Below are 25,118 nucleotides of genomic sequence, written 5' to 3' on the forward strand. Positions count from 1 at the left end.
GTGTGCCTACATGTTTTGTATTTTATGTGCAGTTGCTTTCCAAACCTAAATTTAGTGGTGTCGAGAAGATAAAGACCATCGGCAGCACTTATATGGCAGCTACTGGACTTAACACACCGTCTGTGACTGAGTACACTACCCAGGTAGACTCATTGTTCAGACTTCTTTTTCATTCTTATGTTGTATACCTGACTGCCATTAAATATACTGCTGTTTAGTAGAAAGCATAGTGTAAGTAGTGTTTTCTTGCAGGAGCATGACAGACAGTACATGCACTTGGGAACCATGGTGGAGTTTGCTTTTGCCTTGGTGGGAAAGTTAGATGTCATCAACAAACACTCATTCAACGACTTTAAGCTCAGAGTTGGTAAGTCTCACTAAGAACTGAAACAAAGCACAATACTGCATGTATATAATTTAAGGTAAATACAGGAAAGTTAAGTTAAGTGTGTGTGGGGGGGGGTGGTGGTGGTGGAAAAGCTGCACAAGCATCAGGGTCAACAACATTGAGAGGACTATGATTGTGAAGTAATGCCCAATAGAGTTTTGAGGAAATTCCCAAGACATTAAATGCACCTGTAGACAATTATTTAAAAACCACGACAGATGGATATATCCAAGACATGGGCTACAGCTGTCACATTCCTCGTGCTAAGTCACTTGTGAACAAGAGACAACATCCTAAGTGTCTTACCAAGGCCTGAGGAGACAATGGACCAGGCTCCTTTTTAGATGAAAGCAAATTTTCAATCCCATAAGGAATATCAAGATCCCAACATCTAGAAGACTTTGTGTAATATTTAGATTAAGAGAAGTAAATTGGAATATATCACTCTGTGTAAGGAATGTTATGTATAATAACTGAGTTTTGCTTTCTGAACTGAGTTACTTTAACTTATTGTTGATTTATTAAAATGTGCTTAAGGGTTTTTCCTGTCCTGTTTCTAAAAGTGATGGTAACCTCAGAGCAATCTAATCATTTGTCAGACATGACAAGTTAAATGTCACACAACATTGGTGCTTCTGGTTCGAAATTGAAAGGCTTAGAGTTTTAAAAGTAGTCTTTTTCTTCTGCTCAACATAACATGTGTTCAAAGGAATCAGGTTCAATTTAAATGTGTGCTCCATTGCACCAAGTGGTAAATGTCAGTGAAATACTTTTTTTATCCCTTAGAACTCCTGCCCTGTCGAGATAATTACTGTCTCTGCAGCAACCATACACTAATGTCTGAAACACCACTGGTCTGAAAAAGTCATGGTCTTGGTAGGGAATCATAGTGGCATGTCCCAGCTCCCTGTGAGCAGTAGGAGTTAGTTTGTTCCCTCCAATATGACATTGCAGGTCTCAGCATGAGCTGCTCCATTAACTCAGCAGTGTGCAAGTGTGTGACTGGATGACTTTACATCCCTGCTGCTTCAAGACTGGACATAATACCCCCCATCAGGAAGGGATACTTGTCCTAAAACACTGGTCATATTTAAACCAATGGTTGTGTGCCTGATGTTGTAGCCTTTACATTTGTGTGTGCCTTCTATTTCCCAGGGGGATGTCTTTAATTTGTATGAGAAGCTCAAGCTGAGGGTCTAATGGTGTTGGGGATTAAGTGCTCTACTGTACTTTGTTTCAAATGTGATGAAGTCTTGTGAAAAGCTTTGTTTAATGTGGGAGCAGATAATTTTCTGACAAATGTTTCGTGCTGCTCTCGATGAATCAATAATACTACTGAAACAAGAAAATGATATCCAAAGTAAAAAGGACAAAATGTATGTTTTCTAGACCAGTGTTTTTCAACTATGGTCCTCAAGGCACAGTGCCCTGCATTTTTCTCTCTTTTAACACAACTGATTCAGATAATTGCGGTTCCGCAAAAGCCTGTTAAACAGCCATCAATTGAAAGGTGTGCAGAAGCAGAGAAACATCTAAAATATGCAAGGCAGTGTGCCTTAAGAACCATGGTTGAAAAACACTGTTCTAGACAATGCAACCTTCCTTAACACATAATTACAAAAAAATACAGCATATGTGACAATTAAGCTAATAAATATAAGAATTTGTTATGTATTAAAATACATAATTATAGTCTATTGGTGTTAATAATTTTTCCTGATAAATATAATAAATTAAGATGAAGTGCTGATATTGACCTGTTTTCCTTTATCAGGTATTAACCACGGTCCAGTGATTGCTGGAGTCATTGGAGCTCAAAAACCACAGTATGATATTTGGGGAAACACGGTAAATGTAGCCAGCAGAATGGAAAGCACTGGAGTCCTGGGGAAAATACAGGTGAGTGGCATGAACACGGCTTCCTTTTGTTTTTAATTCACATTTTTTGTCTAAAAGTCACCACACTTCCTCAGTTTTACACATAGTCAACAAACAGTCTTTACAAGACTATAAAATTAGGTACACATAAAGAACAATATGTGAGGCATTACTGCGTGTCATTATGATTAGCAAAGAAAAAATGCAAAAAAAGAAACTTGGCTAAATGTGAAACATTAAGCACATTTTATTGTTTCGATAGAAAATTAAGATTACTGATAAAATGTCATAGGTTTCCAGATTTCAGTGTATTCTTTAAATTAATTTTGTAAGGCCTTAATCTGAAACTAAACAAGAAATTATACACATTTCTACAGTGGTCAGGGAGGGATTGATTGATAAATCCTTCAGAAAGGAGGATTAAGAATCAAGTTTGTAAATACAATACTTATCCAGACCTGGAAAATAAACAACCCAATTACACAAATTTCCAGACTGACATACCACATCACCCTTATTTATTAGGGCTTCAGCAAATTTATATGTTTTAATTTATAATAAGATTTATGGTTTTAAGGCAGCTTTTGAATTTTTGTTTTTGAGTTAAGAGACATAAAATTTATTACAGTGTAGTGAGGGAAACCTCTTTAAAAGTTGAGGACGAAGAACATCATATGGAGAACATGAGGGCTTCAGATGAGCTACAATCTTCTGTAAAGAAAGCAAAGAAACTGGTTCAATCTTGTCAAAGAATGCATAGCAGAGAACAGGGGTCAACGGGTCGTGAACAGAATGGGAGATATGAGCTTTCAGATATGTTACTTTATCAATGAAAAAGTGTAGGAATATATAGCAAATTGTCAACTCGACACAGTCTGTAGAGAAAGACGGATTAACTCAAAAGATTTGAAATAAACACTGTTTGATTTTTATACATTTTGCCATAATAACCTGCTATTTTTCCTGGAAATGTCATTACTCTTAATGCACATGTTGATGTTTAAACATGGAGCATTGTGAATAAGTTAGAAGAAATTCTATGGTTCCTTCTCACTTACGGGATAAATAAATATGAAGCCAGTATTATTTGCAGTTGACTCAATAACAATTTGCAGATTTGGGTTTAGGGTTTATACAATGAATAATGCTGATTTGATCTTTAAATTACAGCAGATACAGTGCTATGCACAGGTATTAATACCCCTTAAGCTTTTTCATGAAACTCTGAAAAGAGGCAGACTCTGATACATCTAAATAAAATCCAATGCAATAAACTGCCTTTAAAGGTAATTTAAATAGTAAATAGCCAACCTGTTTTGTTTAATCTTATACAGCCGAGCCAGCTGTTTAGTAATGGCCTCAGAAGTTAGTTAGAGGTTTTGCATCGCAAAGGCCAAGGAAAAAACCAGACACGTTAGGGATAAAGTTGTAGAAAAGTTTAAATCAGGGTTTGATTATAAAACAATTTCACAATCTTTGAACATGTGACATGGCAGTGTTTACTGCAAACCCACAAGGACATGGCCATCCACCTAAACTGAAAGGCCAACCAAGAAGAGTATTGATTGGGGAAGTAAGTAAGGAGCTGCAGAGATCCACAACTCAGGAGGGATAATCTGTTAATGGGAAAACGTAATTGTGCATTCCATTTTACATGGCAAGGAGAAAGCCATTGTTGAAAGTAAGCTATAAGTCCTTCTGTTAGAGGTTTGTTTAGATCAAAGCATACTGATTTGACCCAACCAAAGTCCAGACCTAAATTTAACGGAGTATCTGTGGCTTGACTTTAAAACCAATGTTCCCAGAAGTGCAAATCTGGCAAAAACCTATCCCAAACAAACTTACGGTTGTAATTGCAGCTTAAAGTGGTTCTGAAATCTATTTAAGGGCCTGAATACAAATTTACATCACACTCTTAATTTTTTATTTTATTTTGAAAACGTAATGCTTCAACTACAGATTTATAGACTTTGTTGTGGTAGTCTGTAAAATTAAATACTATTAGGACAAAATACAAATTTGTAGTTGTAACATGACATCAATGTGAAAAATTTTTAAAGGCATCAATACTACTGCAATGCACTACAGGTCCTTCTCAAAATATTAGCATATTGTGGTAAAGTTCATTATTTTCCATAATGTCATGATGAAATTTAACATTCATATATTTTAGATTCATTGCACACTAACTGAAATATTTCAGGTCTTTTATTGTCTTAATACGGATGATTGTGGCATACAGCTCATGAAAACCCAAAATTCCTATCTCACAAAATTAGCATATTTCATCCGACCAATAAAAGAAAAGTGTTTTTAATACAAAAAACGTCAACCTTCAAATAATCATGTACAGTTATGCACTCAATACTTGGTCGGGAATCCTTTGGCAGAAATGACTGCTTCAATGCGGCGTGGCATGGAGGCAATCAGCCTGTGGCACTGCTGAGGTCTTATGGAGACCCAGGATGCTTCGATAGCGGCCTTTAGCTCATCCAGAGTGTTGGGTCTTGAGTCTCTCAACGTTCTCTTCACAATATCCCACAGACTCTCTATGGGGTTCAGGTCAGGAGAGTTGGCAGGCCAATTGAGCACAGTGATACCATGGTCAGTAAACCATTTACCAGTGGTTTTGGCACTGTGAGCAGGTGCCAGGTCGTGCTGAAAAATGAAATCTTCATCTCCATAAAGCTTTTCAGCAGATGGAAGCATGAAGTGCTCCAAAATCTCCTGATAGCTAGCTGCATTGACCCTGCCCTTGATAAAACACAGTGGACCAACACCAGCAGCTGACACGGCACCCCAGACCATCACTGACTGTGGGTACTTGACACTGGACTTCTGGCATTTTGGCATTTCCTTCTCCCCAGTCTTCCTCCAGACTCTGGCACCTTGATTTCTGAATGACATGCAGAATTTGCTTTGATCCGAAAAAAGTACTTTGGACCACTGAGCAACAGTCCAGTGCTGCTTCTCTGTAGCCCAGGTCAGGCGCTTCTGCCGCTGTTTCTGGTTCAAAAGTGGCTTGACCCGGGGAATGCGGCACCTGTAGCCCATTTCCTGCACACGCCTGTGCACGGTGGCTCTGGATGTTTCTACTCCAGACTCAGTCCACTGCTTCCGCAGGTCCCCCAAGGTCTGGAATCGGCCCTTCTCCACAATCTTCCTCAGGGTCCGGTCACCTCTTTTTTTTCAGAATCAGAATCAGAATCAGAAAAGCTTTTTTGCCAAGTACGTTTTTGGACATACAAGGAATTTGTTTTGGCGTAGTCGGTGCAATACAGTACAAATTAAACAGTATAAACATATCTACAATATAATATAAATATATGTGCACAGTTTTAAGTGAGTGAGAGTAAATATAGAGCAGTATAAGATGCAAGAGCAATACAACAGTGCAGGTGATCATTGTGCAAGTAAAGCAGTGCAAGTAAAGCAGGAGTCCAAGCTGAGCGTTAATGTAACTCATAGAGTTACAAGTTACAAATGTCCTGTCAGCAAAAAAAGGGGGGGTGTGGGGGAAAGGGACAGTGTCAGGGTGGTTTCCGGGCTTTGTTAACCAGGCTGGTGGCAGATGGGAAAAAACTGTTCTTGTGGCGTGAGGTTTTGGTCCGGATGGACCGCAGCCTCCTGCCAGAGGGGAGAGTCTCAAAGAGTCTGTGACCGGGGTGGGAGGGATCAGCCAGAATCTTCCCTGCCCGCTTCAGGGTCCTGGAGGTGTACAGTTCCTGGAGCGACAGTAGACTGCAGCCAATCACCTTCTCAGCAGACCGAATGACACGCTGCAGCCTGCCCTTATCCTTGGCTGTAGCAGCGGCGTACCAGATGGTGATGGAGGAGGTGAGGATGGACTCAATGATGGCTGTGTAGAAGTGCACCATCATAGTCTTTGGCAGGTTGAATTTCTTCAGCTGCCGCAGGAAGAACATCCTCTGCTGGGCTTTCTTGATGAGGGAGCTGATGTTTGGCTCCCACTTGAGATCCTGGGAGATGATGGTTCCCAGGAAGCGGAAAGATTCCACAGTGTCAATTGTGGAGTCACAGAGGGTGATGGGGGCAGGTGGTGCTGGGTTCTGCCTGAAGTTCACAACCATCTCCACTGTCTTTAGAGCGTTGAGCTCAAGGTTGTTCTGGCTGCACCAGTCCAACAGATGGTCCACCTCCCATCTGTACGCAGACTCATCACCATCAGAGATGAGTCCGATCAGGGTGGTGTCGTCCGCAAACTTCAGAAGCTTGACAGACTGGTGACTGGAGGTGCAGCTGTTGGTGTACAGGGAGAAGAGCAGAGGAGAGAGAACACAGCCTTGGGGGGAACCGGTGCTGATGGTCGTTGTGCAGCGTTTTCTGCCACACTTTTTCCTTCCCACAGACTTCCTACTGAGGTGCCTTGATACAGCACTCTGGGAACAGCCTATTCGTTCAGAAATTTCTTTCTGTGTCTTACCCTCTTGCTTGAGGGTGTCAATAGTGGCCTTCTGGACAGCAGTCAGGTCGGCAGTCTTACCCATGATTGGGGTTTTGAGTGATGAACCAGGCTGGGAGTTTTAAAGGCCTCAGGAATCTTTTGCAGGTGTTTAGAGTTAACTCGTTGATTCAGATGATTAGGTTCATAGCTCGTTTAGAGACCCTTTTAATTTACCACGGGACTACGCCTGTCTGAGGGTCGCTTTGCCATCAATCGGAATATTCCCTTCAGCGGCTGGGGCAGTCGCAGGCGGCCTGGACCGCCTTCGTCCCCCTAAGTGCAGACCGAATCGGGAAGCTGCTGCACGACGAACAGGTCTCCGCTCGGGACCGCACCTTCGCCGTCTGCTGGCCTCCTACCCACGATCCCTCCCTCCCCCTCTCCCACCCCTCTTCCTCCAGCCACCTGGTTGGTTGGCATGGTGGTGGCGGTGTGGGGTGGGGCGCCATCTCCGTCGAGCCCCGCATGTGCGGGCTCGGCTGCCGGTGGACTCTGTCTCCGTGCTGCCAGCGCTACGTGTGCGTCAGGTCCTCGGCGGAGGAGGGCCGCTCCAGCGGGGGATTGCAGGGGCTAAGGGAGGACCGGCCAGGCGGCTGGGTGATATGCTAATTTTACTTCATGCTTCCATCTGCTGAAAAGCTTTATGGAGATGAAGATTTCATTTTTCAGCACGACCTGGCACCTGCTCACAGTGCCAAAACCACTGGTAAATGGTTTACTGACCATGGTATCACTGTGCTCAATTGGCCTGCCAACTCTCCTGACCTGAACCCCATAGAGAATCTGTGGGCTATTGTGAAGAGAACGTTGAGAGACTCAAGACCCAACACTCTGGATGAGCTAAAGGCCGCTATCGAAGCATCCTGGGCCTCCATAAGACCTCAGCAGTGCCACAGGCTGATTGCCTCCATGCCACGCCGCATTGAAGCAGTCATTTCTGCAAAAGGATTCCCGACCAAGTATTGAGTGCATAACTGTACATGATTATTTGAAGGTTGACGTTTTTTGTATTAAAAACACTTTTCTTTTATTGGTCGGATGAAATATGCTAGTTTTGTGAGATAGGAATTTTGGGTTTTCATGAGCTGTATGCAAAAATCATCCGTATTAAGACAATAAAAGACCTGAAATATTTCAGTTAGTGTGCAATGAATCTAAAATATATGAATGTTAAATTTTCATCATGACATTATGGAAAATAATGAACTTTATCACAATATGCTAATATTTTGAGAAGGAACTGTATATGCTGTAATGCATAGAAACATGTCAAGAAGAGTCCATGACTGAATAGTGAAAGGGAAGCAGAATTTTCTGTTTTTATCTGGAGGAATATAATCCAGTCATGTAAAATAATCAAATGGGGCTTGACACATATGCTTTTCCCTCTAGGTGACGGAGGAGACAAGTCGCATCCTTCATAATCTGGGCTACATGTGCTCTTGTAGAGGGATCATCAATGTCAAGGGCAAAGGAGAGCTCAAGACCTTCTTTGTGCACACAGAGATGACACGATCACTGTCCCAAGGGAATATTATGCTGTAAGACTGGTTCAGAGTATCTGCATATATATATAACTATTGACATCTCAGAGCTTTTGTAATAAAAACAAATGCGACTCAGGAAGAAATCTGAATGACAAAGGGGAAAAACACAGATGCCATAGATCACATCTAGTATTCATTTAGTCACTTCTGTAACTGTGTACGGTGCAAAAAGCAAAAGCTTTTGTACAGCTAAAAGGATGTAAACATTACAATTTTAATGCAATTTGAATGTTAAAGCCCAAAAGACCAAGGCGTTGTGATATTCTGGCTTAATGAAAAGAAAGAAGAGATTCAGAAGTTCCAATTCAGTAATTGCTTAGCTCTGGGATGCTTGTTGCGGTCACTGGCAAGAAACCCCTGCTTTGATGCCAGCTGCACTACAGCAGGTCTCTCTTTTCAGGAAGCAGTACACTTTGGTTGCAGAATAATGTGCGTGGAAAAAGCCAAAGCATTTTTACAAAAATGTATCAACAGAATTTCCAAAAGACTAATAGCACCACAAACACAGCTTGTTGCTGGTGTTATGAATGTAAGGAAGTCTGTGTTCCTCTTACAAGTATTTTAAACATTTCAAAACATCAAGCATTAAAATATATCCAGAATGAAAATCAGAAACCTGCTTTTGCAAAGGTTTCTTGAAATTGAAAAAGGCAACATGGTTTACAATGTATACTTCAGAAATCTGTTAAAACCATAAAGTCTTGGATTTATTCTTCAGACAGTCCAGAACATCTGGAATGGCACGTTTGGAAAAAAGTCCAGACTGTCATCACATGTCTGCATTATCTGAACTGTGTTTGTTGACTCCTGCTGAAAGCAGGGAATTTGGGGCCAGATGCATAACAGCAAAAAATAATTAAAATCTACACAGAAATCTAGATATTTTATTGCTTTTACCCTTGAAGTTCATTAATGTGGTTGAGATATTAATTCACACGAATAATGAAAATTAAAAAAGGCAAGTACTTTTAGAAACCAAACTAATTGGATTGTTTTAATACAGACACGTTTATGCACTTGGCCTCTGCTGCTTAAGAAAAATGATCTCAGTGTACATATTTTAGTTTTGAGTAGTTAAAGCCTGATTTATGTACAGAGAAGATTTAGTGGGTTTGTTTTGTATGGAAAAACAAAACATTCTTAAAAAAGTGGTTACATTTTTTTTATGCTTTTGGTTTTTTGAAAAATCTTCAATAAAATTTCTATGTAATTTAGTTAATCTAAGCTTGTATTTGCCTGTAGTCTTCTTAGAAAATATCCTCAACTAGATAGAATTGTGCTGCATTTAAACGCAATGGCAGGATAGTGAAAATAGTCACAGCTTCCTGTACCTAAACATTTTGTTTACTTAAAGCAAGCTTGGGAGCAGGTTGGTGACGTCAACATAAGCCCTCCCTGGTCCGCTTCGTGAATGTGGTTAACACTTGACAACAGTGTCTCCGATCCGCATACATGTGTCTAGATTCATCAGGGCCAGAACTAAATCAATTCTGGGAAGCTGAAAAACATGTGATGTGTTTATTTAGGGTTCAAATGGAAATGTCAATATAATCTCAAATGGAGACAGCCAGAGTAAGCACATTAAAGATGACATTTCACCCTTCTGACAACATAAACAGAAATTATGAGTTGTGTAACCAGTATGGAAGACATACCCCCAGCTAAAAACAAAAAGTATCTTAAAATCAGACATGTCATCACTCCACATTCACATCTAATCCTCTATCACTGCAGAAGCAGCTGTCGCTGCCTCTTTTCACTTTATGGAAACAAAGAACAAGGACATTTTTTTTTTTTTTTTTACATGTATCAAATACAGTTTAGACATTGGGTTGAATAGACTCATGGCTTTATTTTAAGATGACTTCTAATCCTACACACAGCAATATTCAGTCTCCATCTCATGTCCTCTTAATGGAAGCTTAAAGGGAATTTGGAAATAATTTGTTTTCCACATACCTAATAACTTTTTTTTCACCTTATTTTATACAGGTTAATCCTATTGAGACATGGGGTGTCTCGTGATATGTTGTGTGTCAACAATTATTTCACATCGCAGAGCAGAGCCACACCCCTGAGGATCCAGTACTCTGGAGGAAGGGACGTTTTCAGGTCCACAGCTGCGATGTAATTCATATCTGTCCTTATTGGCTTCTTGTAAATTGGACAGGAATAGAGGCGTGAATCCTTCACACCTGCAACATAGCGCAGGAAAAAACAACAATTTAACAGTTTTCTGGAAACAGGACAGCAGCTGGTAAAAGTGTTTTTAATTAAACATTGTTAAAGTGGAACTTCCTCAAGTTTCTGAAATATTTACACCATTCTGGTGTCACAGAGACAACCAGCTGTGTTTAACACCACATCTTTTATTATGAAGACTAATCAGCAAAATAACTCAAATTAGGACAATTTGAGTTATTCTTACATCAGTTTGTTTTCAGCCGTAATAAGCTGCTGGAAGTTGCCTTGAGTGGCCTTAATCAAATCAAAAGGAAAAGTCCTTTTCTCAAGTAAACAATCAAATCTTTCAAGTGAGCTTTCATTGATGATGCAATTGCGCATTAAAATAGGCTGACGAGTAGTTCAGTGTCCAGGACTCTTGTACTCTGAACACATACTCAGTCTCTTACAGCCTCTTGTCACCAGAAACATCCCTGATCAGTCATTGTTCTAACAGGAACCAGCCTCATTCTGAGAAAATGGGACAATGTGTCAACAAACTCGGTTTTGTGTGTCACTGGAATTTAATTGATTGAAAAAGCAGTGATGTCAGCAGGTTTCCAAGGAGAAAACAAATGTATGCCTGCTGCCTGCCTCAATATACATTAGTCAGGCACAACATTAAAACCACCAGCAACATCAGATCTTTGTAGATTTGACAAACATTAGAAGATGTTGTAGTAGTGTATAAAAGCCAAAAATATGGCCAGATTTTGATATAAAATTTTACATATAACCTAACATATTTAGGTAAAGCACCTCATGAAACCTGATGTAGGTTATTTTAGGCCAAGGTTCTCCTGATGCTTCTTGGCACAGAAACTGTTAACTTTAAGAAAATTAATAAGATATCCAAAGCCCTATGCTGTTTTCAGTTCTTCTTTGTTATTTAATGTTTTATGCAATTTGTAAAACGTAAATTACCTTGGAAAAGTATTTTATTGAGATCTTATGTGAATAACCAGCACAAAGTTGGAGAAAATTGTAAACAGGAAAGAAAATAAGGCATGGTTTTGATTAGTTTTTTGTTATTCCTGTGATAGCCTCAGAGGTTGACCAGAGAATATTATTAAATGAACAGACAGCATCACAAAGGCAAAAGAACACACCACACAGGTCAAGGATAAAGATGTGAAAACAGGCGTTTCCATTAAACTGACAGGTCGGATAAAAAGAGCAATAATCAAAGAGACAGCCAAGGATCTAATGGTAATTCAGACATCCATATCCCAGGTGGGACAATCTGTTGTCAGGACAACTGTTAAATGTGTGTTCCCAAAATCTGGCCTTTTTGACAGACTGGGAAAACGAAAGCCATGAGAAGTCCTCTGCAGTTTTCCACAAGCCATGTAGGGAACACAGAAAGCATCTGGAAGAAAGGTGCGCTGTCTAGAAGTTGATGCTTGCAAAGTACTGTATGGAAAAAAAAGATACATTTAATCCTGGGCACACTATCTCCATGGTGAACCATGGTCATGGCAGCATCATGCTGTGGGGTTGATTTTCTTTAGCAGAGACAATAAAGCTGTTCAGAGTTGATGGGAACATGGATGGAGTTACATACAGGAATCACTGGAAGAAAATCAAAAGGCTGTACATTTGAAACTGGAGCAGAGGCTTGCCTTCCAACAGGACAACAATCCTAAATATAAATATAACCAGGGCTACAACTGAATAGTTTATTTCAAAGCATATCAAGTATTAGAATGGTCCAATCAAATACCATGTCTAAATCACATCCATAATACTTACACTACCGGTCAAAAGTTTAGAACCACTTTCTCATTTAATGGTCTTCTTTATGTTTATGACTATTTCCATTGTACATTCTCATTGAAGGCATCAAAACTGTTTATGAACACATATAGATTTATGTAGCAAATGAAAAATTGTGAAAGAACTTTAATTATGTTTTATATTTTAGATTGCTTAAAGTAGCCGCCCTTTGCTGTGATGACTGAAATATTAACCTCTGGCCGTCTCTCAATGAACCTCTGGGAAGTTCCTTCAAGACTCTTTGGAAAACCATTTCAGGTGACCACCTCATGAAGCTCATGGAGAGAATATCAAGAGAGGAAAAAATTAAAGCAAAGGGTGGATATTTTGTAAAAATCTAAAATGTAAAAATGTTTAGTTATTTCACACTTTTTGTTTACTACATAATTCCATTTGTGTTCATTCATAGTTTTGTTGCCTTTGGTGAGAATCTACAATTTAAATAGACATGAAAAAAAGAGACTCATTAAGTGAGAAAGTGTATTTAAAACTTTTGACCGGTAGTATGGATCTAACATCATTATAAAAAAATAACTATATATTGAAGTTTATAGTTGGATCATGGCAAAGTTTTCTTCTTTTAATCCTACCCAGCAACATCATCAAGAAACACGGCCTTAATGTTATGAGACAGAATTATGTTATGATTACATTTTAGTTACTCGGAGAAGAAGTGAAATCCTCCTAAATCAACGTTAAATCCTCTTGTGATCACTACACATTCTGCACAATTTGCAAGCCGACTGGTAGCATGTCATGACACTGTAAAGTTACAGCCCTCCTGCACAGCATGCGGTCAGCTTGCCTGTTAAGTAACAGTGCTTAGGTCGCTAATATCGGTGTGAAAGTTAGGAACAAGTCTACCAGCAGGTTATTGTATGACCAGTATTGATCATCTTTCAGTGGCTGTAATGTTGCTATAGATCAGTACATCTGGCCTCATCTAGCACAAATATTCCCTAAAATCATAAACGACATTAATTCTGCTTGACATTTAAACGTTGAATGTATTCACTAAATGTGTGGGATGAACACCATGAGGAGTGAGACTTTAAGATCCTCTTAAGGGAGGATTAAAGCTTATGCACAAACACCCCCCAGCTTTTTTTTTTCTTTCTCGGAAACATTACCATTATTCTCGGCGTACATCCTGATCACAGGCATCGTCTCAAAGAGGACTTTGGGCTTGGAGTCGACAAGTTTGCAGCTGCGGCGGTCCCAGCCAGCCCCTTCCAGGTAAAGCCCATAAACATACACTCCCTCTGCAGGTGGTTGTGAGATGTCATCCTTCATCCACCTGGTCACCTCGTTACACAGCACCATGCGGTCCAGGGCCCAGCCTTTGTTGGCACGAGTAATCTCCTGGGAGCACATTTACAAATCTCCAGGTTAGGGTCACAATGTTACCACTACAACACTGCAATACATAAAGGGGGTATTTTACATTGACTTTTTGAAAATGAATTAACAGTATAAAATCACCTTTAATCTCGATGGGGAAAAATGACCCAGCTTCTTTCATCAATTGTCTACACAAAGTGATCAACTATGCACGTACTTTGTGTTGCCACTCTAATTCAAGCTGACATTCCTAAGAAGCCAGAAAAGGAGCTCTGGTAGCTGTTTTCAGGAGACCACATTAGTTCTTCAAATTTTCTCCGAATAAAATGTGGACTGCTCCACCATCAATATTTCCCGTCTCCAAAGACCTGGGATTTTTTTTTGGTGCAGAATGAAAAAAAAATCTGAAACCTGACACACATACTAAATGACTCCGTCTCCCACTGCAGCCCTTAAAGAGCAAATCAAATTGATGTATGATCTCTTAAATCACATCTCAAAGTTCTCTAGTTTATTTACATGCTGGTGAAACTTTAGCGATTTGTCATTATGAAACTCTGTTTTGTGAATTGAATGTCTCTCTGTTCAATACAGTTCAATAGCAGTTTGTACCATCTTCACTGCTCCAGTCTATCCAATGGATGTCTGGACAGAGTCAATGAACTAAACACATTCTTCAATAGGTTCAGTTCAGAAACAAGCTCAGCATCTTCCGCTCCTTCTCACAGCCAAACCGATATCCCACACACCTTTGACCCACACCTTTCCTGTTGAACCTCAAATGTTTTGTCTTCCACCTCAGCCATGGACCGTTCTGTTTCTACATGTTTGCCTTCAACCAAATCAGAAGATACTAATGCTCCCTTTGCCTACCCCTTCCACCTGTGTGTGTCAAGAAGTCAGGCGAAGAGACAATTGGAAAGACTGAACCTGAATGAGGCTGCAGGTCCAGTTTGTGTCAGCCGTAGAGTCCTGAAGGACTGTGGAGAGCAGCTCTGTAGGATTCTGCAGCACCTCTTTAACCATAGCCTGGCACAGACAAAGGTTCCAGTTTTGTGAAAGATCTACTGTCTTGTTCCGGTATCACAGAAAACTCACCTATTAGTCTTAAATAACTATAGAACCTGACATCCAAAATCATGAAGATCCTAGAGAGACTCCTGTTGGCCCACCCAAATAAGCAAACATGCAACTTTCAGGACCCCCTTCAGTTTGCTTATCACTGTGGAGTTGGAGTTAAAAATGCCATCTTACACCTGCTTCAACAAACCAACTGTCATGGACAAAACCAGCAGCACAGTGAGGATCATGTTCTTTGATTTCTCCAGTGCATTTAACACAATTCAACCCGATTTGCTTTGTCAGAAACTCCAGAAGACTCAAGTACAAGACAGACTCTTGTCATCTAAAGAAATACTCGCAGTCATGAGGTGTATCAGAGATAGACAACAGGATGGAGTACAGGAAGGTGGTGGACCGCTTTGTGGCATGGTGTAGAAACCAACATCTCATCTTAAACGTGAATAAAACAAAGGAGATGATTGTAGATTTTGAGAGAATCAGGAATAGGCCAAGCACTATTTCCATCATGGGAGAGGTATAGGTGGTGGAGGAATATAAATACCTCTGTGTTCACGTGGACAACAGACTGGGGTAAAGATGCAACTGTAAAGCCGTCTACAAGATGGGACTGAGCAGACTGTTGTTGTACTATTGTTTGTTTCAGCCTTGTGCTTGGCACACCCAGTGGGCCTTGGCCACAAGGCCTCAGGGAACAGGGCTAAAGATGAATGGACTGCATGTCAGTGCTTGTCCATGCAGAACTCAATAATCAGGATTTTTATATTGTACTCTAAAGTTAATGGGAAGCTTTTTACCTAGTCTATGCACTTATGTAAGACTTGCAGCTTTGAAAACTCAGGATGCATAAAATAGATCAATAATTGAATATCAGCTACACACCAGTGATAAGAAATGTCTTTGAAGGGCTCAAAATGTGCTGAAAAGGGAGCATGTACAACACAGAAGGGTAAGGCACACCAGTACGGAGTTGAATCAAAGACCTGTTATTTCAAATTGCTACAAGAAAGGATCGGGTTTATAGATCTAAGGAAACACACTTCAAAGCAGATCCTGTTGCACCAAAAGAAAAGCCCAGCCCTAGGAATGATCCGACGGTCACATGTACCAAAGTCTGAGGTCAGGTCCTGTAGGACCTCCATCTCCTTCCATCAGAATGTAATTCGTTACTCTGAGAAAAGTTGTTTTGGTTGAATGAGTTAAATTAATCAAGAATGCCAATTTCATTCAGAGCAGCAGTAAGCAGCTTAGATGGAACCTTCTCAAAAATGATAGCAAAAAATACAAAACACCGAAGCTAATCATTTTCTATACCTACATTTTTTGCAGATGGTCAATTCAATTTAATTCAAAAATACTTTATTAATCCCAAAGGGAAATTAAATGTTGTTATAGCTCATATTATGAAGGTTTCCTCAAAGAGCCGTTGTAGATGCTGATGGCTGTGGGCAGGAAGGATCTCCTGTAGCGCTCCGTCTTACAGCAGATCTGAAGAAGCTTCTGACTGAAGACACTGTTGTTGTAGGATAGTCTCATGAAGAGGATGCTCAGGGTTCTCCATAATGTTCTTCATTTTATGAAGAATCCTTCTTTAGGATTCAACATTCAACATCCTAATACAGCGTGTGTTGGAGAATAAAAAATTGTAATAACTGAGAAACTGAAGGAAGCTTGCTCCAAAGCCAATGCTTGATATGTCTGTTCTGGGCCCTTTTTGAAACATGTGGCAACATGGCAGATTTAATGTAACACAACAACTGCAGATTAAAACAGAATCATTTTTAAAGATGAACGACTCTTGCTGCCAGGTGTATCAGTAACATTCTTTAAAATCACCTCAGCTTTTCAGCTCTTTCAATTCAGCTGTGTTAATCTAATCCTTTTTTTTAAATCCAAAATTCATTGCTTTTTATTTAATCTTAACTTTCATGTTTTCCATGCAGTGTTAGAGTATAATTTCTAATCTCACATTTTTATGTGGAACTGTTATATTGATGGACCATTTTGGAAAAAAATACTAATGTCTCCTATCAACAGGGGGACAACACTTTGGATTTAGTTCAAGTATAGTTAAACATTGAACATTTGTGTCCCCCATATCCATTTGCCCCACATTAAGATAAATAGGAGTTCATACATACTTGTCAGTGTTTGTGTGTGTAGCAGTACATACAGGGGTTGGACAATAAAACTGAAACACCTGGTTTTAGACCACAATAATTTATTAGTATGGTGTAGGGCCTCCTTTTGCAACCAATACAGCATCAATTCGTCTTGGGAATGACATATACAAGTCCTGCACAGTGGTCAGAGGGATTTTAAGCAATTCCTCTTGCAGGATAGTGGCCAGGTCACTACGTGATACTGGTGGAGGAAAACATTTCCTGACTCGCTCCTCCAAAACACCACAAAGTGGCTCAATAATATTTAGATCTGGTGACTGTGCAGGCCATGGGAGATGTTCAACTTCACTTTCAAACCAATCTTTCACCAGTCTTGCTGTGTGTATTGGTGCATTGTCATCCTGATACACGGCACCACCTTCAGGATACAATGTTTGAACTATTGGATGCACATGGTGCTCAAGAATGGTTTGGTAGTCCTTGGCAGTGACGCGCCCATCTAGCACAAGTATTGGGCCAAGGGAATGCCATGATATGGCAGCCCAAACTATCACTGATCCACCCCCATGCTTCACTCTGGGCATGCAACAGTCTGGGTGGTTCGCTCCTTTGGGGCTTCTCCACACCGTAACTCTCCCGGATGTGGGGAAAACAGTAAAGGTGGACTCATCAGAGAACAATACATGTTTCAAATTGTCCACAGCCCAAGATTTGCGCTCCTTGCACCATTGAAACCGACGTTTGGCATTGGCATGAGTGACCAAAGGTTTGGCTATAGCAGCCCGGCCGTGTATATTGACCCTGTGGAGCTCCCGACGGACAGTTCTGTTGGAAACAGGAGAGTTGAGGTGCGCATTTAATTCTGCCGTGATTTGGGCAGCCGTGGTTTTATGTTTTTTGGATACAATCCGGGTTAGCACCCGAACATCCCTTTCAGACAGCTTCCTCTTGCGTCCACAGTTAATCCTGTTGGATGTGGTTCGTCCTTCTTGGTGGTATGCTGACATTACCCTGGATACCGTGGCTCTTGATACATCACAAAGACTTGCTGTCTTGGTCACAGATGCACCAGCAAGACGTGCACCAACAATTTGTCCTCTTTTGAACTCTGGTATGTCACACATAATATTGTGTGCATTTCAATATTTTGAGCAAAACTGTGCTCTTACCCTGCTAATTGAACCTTCACACTCTGCTCTTACTGGTGCAATGTGCAATCAATGAAGACTGGCTACCAGGCTGGTCCAATTTAGCCATGAAACCTCCCACACTAAAATGACAGGTGTTTCAGTTTCATTGTCCAACCCCTGAATGTTTGTGTGTTGTTGTGGATGTGTGCCTGCTTCTCCCTCTGTGCACCATCTGGTCTCCTCCCCGGCAGAGGGTAAATAGGTGGGCAGCCTGATGCCATGTGTACCTGTCTCATCGCTGTCAGGAAACCCTGTGGGTTAAAGAATCCTGTCATCCAGAAGCAGTTGGGTCGCCCCTCAAAGATCCAAGCCTGGAACTGGCGGTTACGTTCAAGCAGCTCTGTGAACCAGAACCCTAGAGTGCTGGAGGCCCACGATGCCTGCAAGGAAACCAAACACAAGTAACAACATAAGGAAAATATTCTGATGTTATATTGAATACGGCCACCCAGGGGAATCATATGGCCTAAAAAAAATTGGTGACCAACAAGGCAAAACAAAACCTCTGCAAGTCGAAAACTATCACAGCCAGGAAGCCACTGAAGTTCAAAAAATACTTCAATAAATCATTTCAGAACGTCAATAGATATTAGCACATTTGTGAGAGCATATTTTGAATGGCAGCTGAATTGTTTAAAATTAATATATGGTGATATTCAAGTCTCCAACCTTTTAAAAATTTTTTTTCTTCATTTATGTTGAATATAAAAATTAATTGGCCTATTTTGCAGGAGGAAAAAGAAACATAAGTGGCTTCATCATGAGTTGAAAGCAGAAATTAGAGTTGGACTGATGAGATGCTGCTCTCTTAATAAAGTAAGGTAAGGTAAGTTTATATAGTGCTTTTCAGTAACGAGACACTCAAAGTGCTGTACATACAATTACAATACAATCACTAAGAAAATAAACACAGATACAGACACAGAAAAACAAATCAAATGATACTACAATCCTTCTAAGAAATCTAAAAATCTATGAATCCTTCTGAGAAATCTAATAGTCTCATCATTCCACTGAATTCTTACTAGGGAAGCTGAGTCACTGGTACAAAACAGCTTTAATCCACATTTTCAGGTGCTAATAATATATATTTTTTACTGGTACTGAAGTTGAATTAAGTAATAAAAGTCCATTGTAGCCTAATTAAGAAAACTGGGTCATTGGTGTAAGAGCAGCTAAAGTCCAAATTACTTAATAATATTTGGTTTTCGCTGGTAATCCTTCTCATAAAACTAAAAATTAATGAAAAAGTAATGAAATACTAATAATAATTGGCTTTTGCTGGTAATCCTTCTGAGAAATCTGAAAATCTATGAAAATTAATGAAATCACACATTTAGGTAAAGTAAGATGGGAGGAAAAATAATTATATTTCAGACTCAAAATTCTAAGTAATGCTCTCAAAAACAGATAAAAGGACAAGAAACAATGGCACTGAATTTGCTGATAACATCTTTATACAGTGTAACATAACTCAAGTGTTTTTTCGTTAGAACAATGGGACAGTATCTGTAGTTAAATGATGACAACAGACATTAAAAATAATCATTCTGCTGTGATTAAACTAAGTACAGAACAAAACTACAAGCAACAAGCCCAATAAAGTTGCTGCCTAAAGTATTCATAACCCTTAACATTTTCATATTTAGTATATTCATAACCACATAATTTAATGTATATTTTATGTTACACAACACAACACAATCATATCATTTTGAAGTGTAGGGAAAATAGATGCTTTTAAATTTTTTTCTTTTTCCTAATAAAAATCTAAAAATTGTAGATTAGGTTTGAGTCCATGTCCCTTTAATAATGCTTAAGAAAAGTCAGTGCAACAACAGCATCTGTCTGTATATAATTTAATCACAATGCACTATATAAGTGGGATTATTTTGGATGTGTGGTGCTGCATAGGTGTAAACAATTACAACTAAATCCCCTTATATTTAAACACTCAAATAATAAATACAAAAACACAACAGCTATTTCTATTGTTTTTTTAAACCAATTTTAAAACCCATTTTTCTAACGAAAAAATTGTCACACCCACTACAACAGGAAGTTACAACCATTTATGAATGTTAGCGTCACATCCTTTACGGCACCATATGAAGCATGCCACTCTATGCCTGTAATTAGATAAGTATTTTACAGACATCAAAGAACAGACAAAACAAATGTAGTGAGCATGTCCGCTACAAAGATGATCTATACAGCAAACCTGGTTGAACTCAAACGCAGTGAATGCACGTAGGGAGGATGGACATCTCTCTACCAACCAAAGACAGTCCCTTTGCCGAAAACCCTTTTAAACCCAGGGTTATGGGAAAAATATAAAGGGAAGGAACACGTCAAACCTATGGAAAGAAGACTCGAACTGTTCACGCCATAGGTAGGACATATTACTTAAGCAGGGTGTAAACAGCCAGACCTATGGAGCAACTGTTTATGAGGTAAGAAAATTCTTTCTTTTACTGTATGTTTTACTAGTACGGGCCTTCTGCCAGTACAAAACATCTGCTGATGTCTGTAAAATGTTTTGATAGCTATATTGCTGTAGATAAACCCTCATGAGTAAAACTGGGATTGATTATGTGGAGAAATGTTGGAGGGGTAAGATGGCTAAGCTAAAGCTGGCAAATCTTGTGACAGTGATTTGGAGGAACATGTGTGCCAGTGCACATATGAGTAACAATGTTGGTTAGCAACTACAATGTCTATTTGAGTGCTGACAAATCTGTAATGTTTTGAATGACACTTTTTGTCACCAGCTTCATTTGCCATTGGGCCCAATCAAAAATAGAATGTTTAAATCCTTCCATAGAGTTCTAATTTGTGACGTCTCTGCACTTCTCTCGACAAGACTTCTGATTTCCTTCTCATCTGGCAAATCATCCTGTATATACTCTATATCTTCACTTTATTTTTATTTTTCTATTGCTACCTTTCTCTTGGGTAAACACTTCGTTATGGACAATGCCAGAGATAGGCGTTGCCAAAGTTCAGCAACTTTACTCAGCATACTTGGCTGGTTTGTGATGTTTTTTCTAATGCTTTTTACATATTTCATGACAATGAAAAAAAAAATATTGAGCTAAAACCCAAAACACAACAGTTTAAGGGACAGTGGTGTTGATTTAAACTCAGGAAAACAGACCTTCTTCCAGCGTGCAGGAATGCGAGCATCATACATGCAGTCCAGAGCATCTCGCAGGTTCTCGCTCATAATTATAGTTCCGTCAATGGCCAGCTTGAGGTCCATCAGAGTGTTTCGAACCAGAGCTATGACCCGCTGCATTTGATCGATCTCCTGGCGAAGGAAGATGTTCATGGGCTGAAAGGCGCCCATTTTCTGAAGACGTTCTCTTACCTGATATAAAATGAACACATTTATATCACTCTACAAAGTGATCATCTATATCATGGCCATAGACAACTGCCAGAAGTAACTGGAATCACCAAATCTGTTTAACCATCACCTACCTTTACACTCACAGTTTATTTAATCTAGAAGAAATATTTTTTTTCTGCGATTTATACGTAGAGAAAGAATAAGAGGCGCAGAAAAAAAAACAACTTGCTAATAGTGAAAATATGGTTTAATCGAATGCTAGAGCCAGAAATCATACATGAAGAACCTACCAAAGAAACCACTTCTACATGTCTGCACACATTGCTGTCCGAGGGTCACAACAAAAAAATACAAAACAATACTAACCTAATAAAAACCTTGGATGAGACATTCAAAGGCAGGATTCTTCTGAATTCATGATGAACTCAATAATTTTATGATTAAAATGTCTGGAGTTCTCAGTCATTTTAACTAATATTTAAAATAAGTATATAAAGGTTCTGTACAAATATATAGATAGTTCTCCAATGCTCAGGTTTCAAATCTGAAACTGCAAAATATAGACTAAACAAGAATGGACAGACAAGTGAATGACAGAAGTATTGGTAATAGAATTGATAATGGACGGGAGGATTAATAATTGAGAATAGAAGAATTAACAGACGATGGACATATGGACGGCACATTTAGAGACTGGGGTTAGGAAATAAGACTGGAAATACAAACATCTTGCATACTCACCCAGATCTGTAAAATACCCAAATACAACTTAACCACTTAGACTTTTGCAAACTGTTTAGAAACCCTAGACAACATTTTTGGGATGTAATTAACTTGTCAACTTACAGATCTTGACCAATTATCTTTCTAGTTACCTGGCAATCCCTCACCTACCTTTCTCTTTTTGATCTATTCTTTTCACTTTACCATCCTCTCATCCATCCTTACTCATCCTCATCCATACATCCCAATATCTCACATTCTTCCTACTCACGTTTCACATACATTAATCCACTCTTATCTCATTCCACCTTTATATTATTCAGGTATCAAGAGTCTGCAGTCAGCTCAAGTTAACAAAGAGATAAGTTCTGTCTCTCCAAGCTCTAATTACACAACCTACTTAATCTGATGGTCTTTTGTTACCTCTTCTATTTTCTAATACTGATACTTTTATTAAGCAAAAACGTTGTTAGTATCCTAACATTAGTGTGTGGTGGTCCTTGCTGGTGAAATAATTGTTTTGTATTTTCATGTTTTGCAAACATGACATACTGAATCAGTGCAGAGTTCATTATACTTGAGAACTGGCAGACTATGCCACATATGATAGAGTAGGATTACAGACCCCAAAAACTCATGTCTTTTAGCAACAATATTGTGCCTCAAATAAGTATTTGGACCACTTAAGCTTTTCTACATTTTGCCACATTACAATGACAAACATAATGTACAGTACAGACCAAAAGTTTGGACACACCTTCTCATTCAAAGAGTTTTCTTTATTCTCATGACTATGAATATTGTAGCTTCACACTGAAGGCATCAAAACTATGAATTAACACATGTGGAATTATATACTGAACAAAAAAGTGTGAAACAACTGAAAATATGTCTTATATTCTAGGTTCTTCAAAGTAGCCACCTTTTGCTTTGATTACTGCTCCGCACACTCTTGGCATTCTGTTGATGAGCTTCAAGAGGTAGTCACCTGAAATGGTTTTCCAACAGTCTTGAAGGAGTTCCCAGAGATGCTTAGCACTTGTTGGCCCTTTTGCCTTCACTCTGCGGTCCAGCTCACCCCAAACCATCTCGATTGGGTTCAGGTCCGGTGACTGTGGAGGCCAGGTCATCTGGCGCAGCACCCCATCACTCTCCTTCTTGGTCAAATAGCCCTTACACAGCCTGGAGGTGTGTTTGGGGTCATTGTCCTGTTGAAAAGTAAATGATGGTCCAACTAAACGCAAACCGGATGGAATAGCATGCTACTGCAAGATGCTGTGGTAGCCATGCTGGTTCAGTAGGCCTTCAATTTTGAATAAATCCCCAACATTGTCACCAGCAAAGCACCCCCACACCATCAGACCTCCTCCTCCATGCTTCACGGTGGGAACCAGGCATGTGGAGTCCATCCGTTCATCTCTTCTGCGCCGCACAAAGACACGGTGGTTGGAACCAAAGATCTCAAACTTGGACTCATCACACCAAAGCACAGATTTCCACTGGTCTAATGTCCATTCCTTGTGTTCTTTAGCCCAAACAAGTCTCTTCTGCTTGTTGCCTGTCCTCAGCAGTGGTTTCCTAGCAGCTATTTTACCATGAAGGGCTGATTCACACAGTCTCCTCTTAACAGTTGTTCTAGAGATGTGTCTGCTGCTAGAACTCTGTGTGGCATTGACCTGTTCTCTAATCTGAGCTGCAGTTAACCTACGATTTCTGAGGCTGGTGACTCGGATGAACTTATCGTCCGCAGCAGAGGTGACTCTTGGTCTTCCTTTCCTGGGGCGGTCCTCATGTGAGCCAGTTTCTTTGTAGCGCTTGATGGTTTTTGCGACTGCACTTGGGGACACTTTCAAAGTTTTCCCAATTGTTCGGATTGACTGACCTTCATTTCTTAAAGTAATGATGGCCACTCGTTTTTCTTTACATAGCCGCTTTTCTCTTGCCATGACATAAATTCTAACAGTCTATTCAGTAGGACTATCAGCTGTGTACTGTATCCACCTCCTGCACAACACAACTGATGGTCCCAACCCCATTTATAAGGCTTGCAATCCCACTTATTAAACCTGACAGGGCACACCTGTGAAGTGAAAACCATTTCAGGTGACTACCTCTTGAAGCTCATCAACAGAGAGCAAAGAGTGTGCAGAGCAGTAATCAAAGCAAAAGGTGGCTACTTTGAAGAACCTAGAATATAAGACATATTTTCAGTTGTTTCACACTTTTTTGTTCAGTATATAATTCCACATGTGTTAATTCATAGTTTTGATGCCTTCAGTGTGAAGCTACAATATACATAGTCACGAATATAAAGAAAACTTTTTGAATGAGAAGGTGTGTCCAAACTTTTGGTCTGTACTGTATGTACAGGTACATCTCAGTAAATTGGAATATGGGTTCTGATGAGGCTTGTCAGATTAAAAGTACCTTTTAAAAATAACAACCTTAAGCAGACATTAAACATAATTTTCATTAACTCCACAATTCTGTATACAAACGTTTTTTTTTATTGTTCTGATGTAATATTCTGATCCAAAATGCGTTATCCTTAGCTGTAAACAGAAAATCATCACAATTAACAGAAATAAAGGCTTAAAACAATGGTCTATGTGTAATGAATATATATAGTGTATTTCACCTGTTGAATTGAGTTACTGAAACAAACAAACTTTTCAATAATATTTTAATCTATTGAATAGGACTGTATTCCATGTGTTTTTTTGGGATTTTATTTAGACAAACACAAAGCAGCGTATAATTGTAGTTTTTATTGTTTTCTTTCAAATAAAAATCTAATAAAAGTGTGGAAGGTATATGTATTCTGCCCCCTTGACTCTGATACCCGTAAAGAAAATTAACTGAAATTCATAGCAGATGAATGGTGCTAATTACAGCTCTCTCCTGGAAGAAAATGTCTTCCAGGAGTGAGGACTGGGAATGGGACTGGTGTGGGCATCCATGTTCTAGCAACACAATGACACTTAACATTCGGTAAGAGCTGTATTATAGATCAAAGCATATTTATATGTGTT

General features: G+C 39.5%; 2 protein-coding genes across 9 annotated transcripts in view; one reads left to right on the forward strand and one right to left on the reverse strand.

Annotated features, from left to right (window-relative positions):
* The window catches only part of adcy2a (adenylate cyclase 2a), a 49,789-nt gene extending 40,297 nt beyond the window's left edge, over positions 1 to 9,492 (forward strand). For 4 of the 5 annotated variants that reach the window (XM_047360744.1, XM_047360745.1, XM_047360746.1 and 1 more), the window contains 4 exons: positions 33 to 143; positions 253 to 367; positions 2,163 to 2,287; positions 8,124 to 9,492. In XM_047360744.1, coding sequence (XP_047216700.1) covers positions 33 to 143; positions 253 to 367; positions 2,163 to 2,287; positions 8,124 to 8,276 — 504 coding nt within the window. In that variant the 3' untranslated portion in view covers positions 8,277 to 9,492. Of the gene's footprint in view, positions 1 to 32; positions 144 to 252; positions 368 to 2,162; positions 2,288 to 8,123 lie in introns of those variants that run through there. The other variant, XM_047360748.1, reaches the window with a different exon arrangement.
* A 290-nt stretch (positions 9,493 to 9,782) lies between these two features.
* Positions 9,783 to 25,118, reverse strand: part of dnah5 (dynein, axonemal, heavy chain 5) — a 136,043-nt gene continuing 120,707 nt past the window's right edge. For all 4 annotated transcript variants that reach the window (XM_047360743.1, XM_047360741.1, XM_047360742.1 and 1 more), the window contains 4 exons: positions 21,169 to 21,381; positions 18,239 to 18,391; positions 13,408 to 13,639; positions 9,783 to 10,473 (listed from right to left, as the gene is read on the reverse strand). In XM_047360743.1, coding sequence (XP_047216699.1) covers positions 10,322 to 10,473; positions 13,408 to 13,639; positions 18,239 to 18,391; positions 21,169 to 21,381 — 750 coding nt within the window. In that variant the 3' untranslated portion in view covers positions 9,783 to 10,321. The remainder of the gene's footprint in view (positions 10,474 to 13,407; positions 13,640 to 18,238; positions 18,392 to 21,168; positions 21,382 to 25,118) is intronic.

Source organism: Girardinichthys multiradiatus, chromosome 3 (genome assembly GCF_021462225.1).
Source record: "Girardinichthys multiradiatus isolate DD_20200921_A chromosome 3, DD_fGirMul_XY1, whole genome shotgun sequence".
Taxonomy (NCBI): Eukaryota; Metazoa; Chordata; class Actinopteri; order Cyprinodontiformes; family Goodeidae; genus Girardinichthys; species Girardinichthys multiradiatus.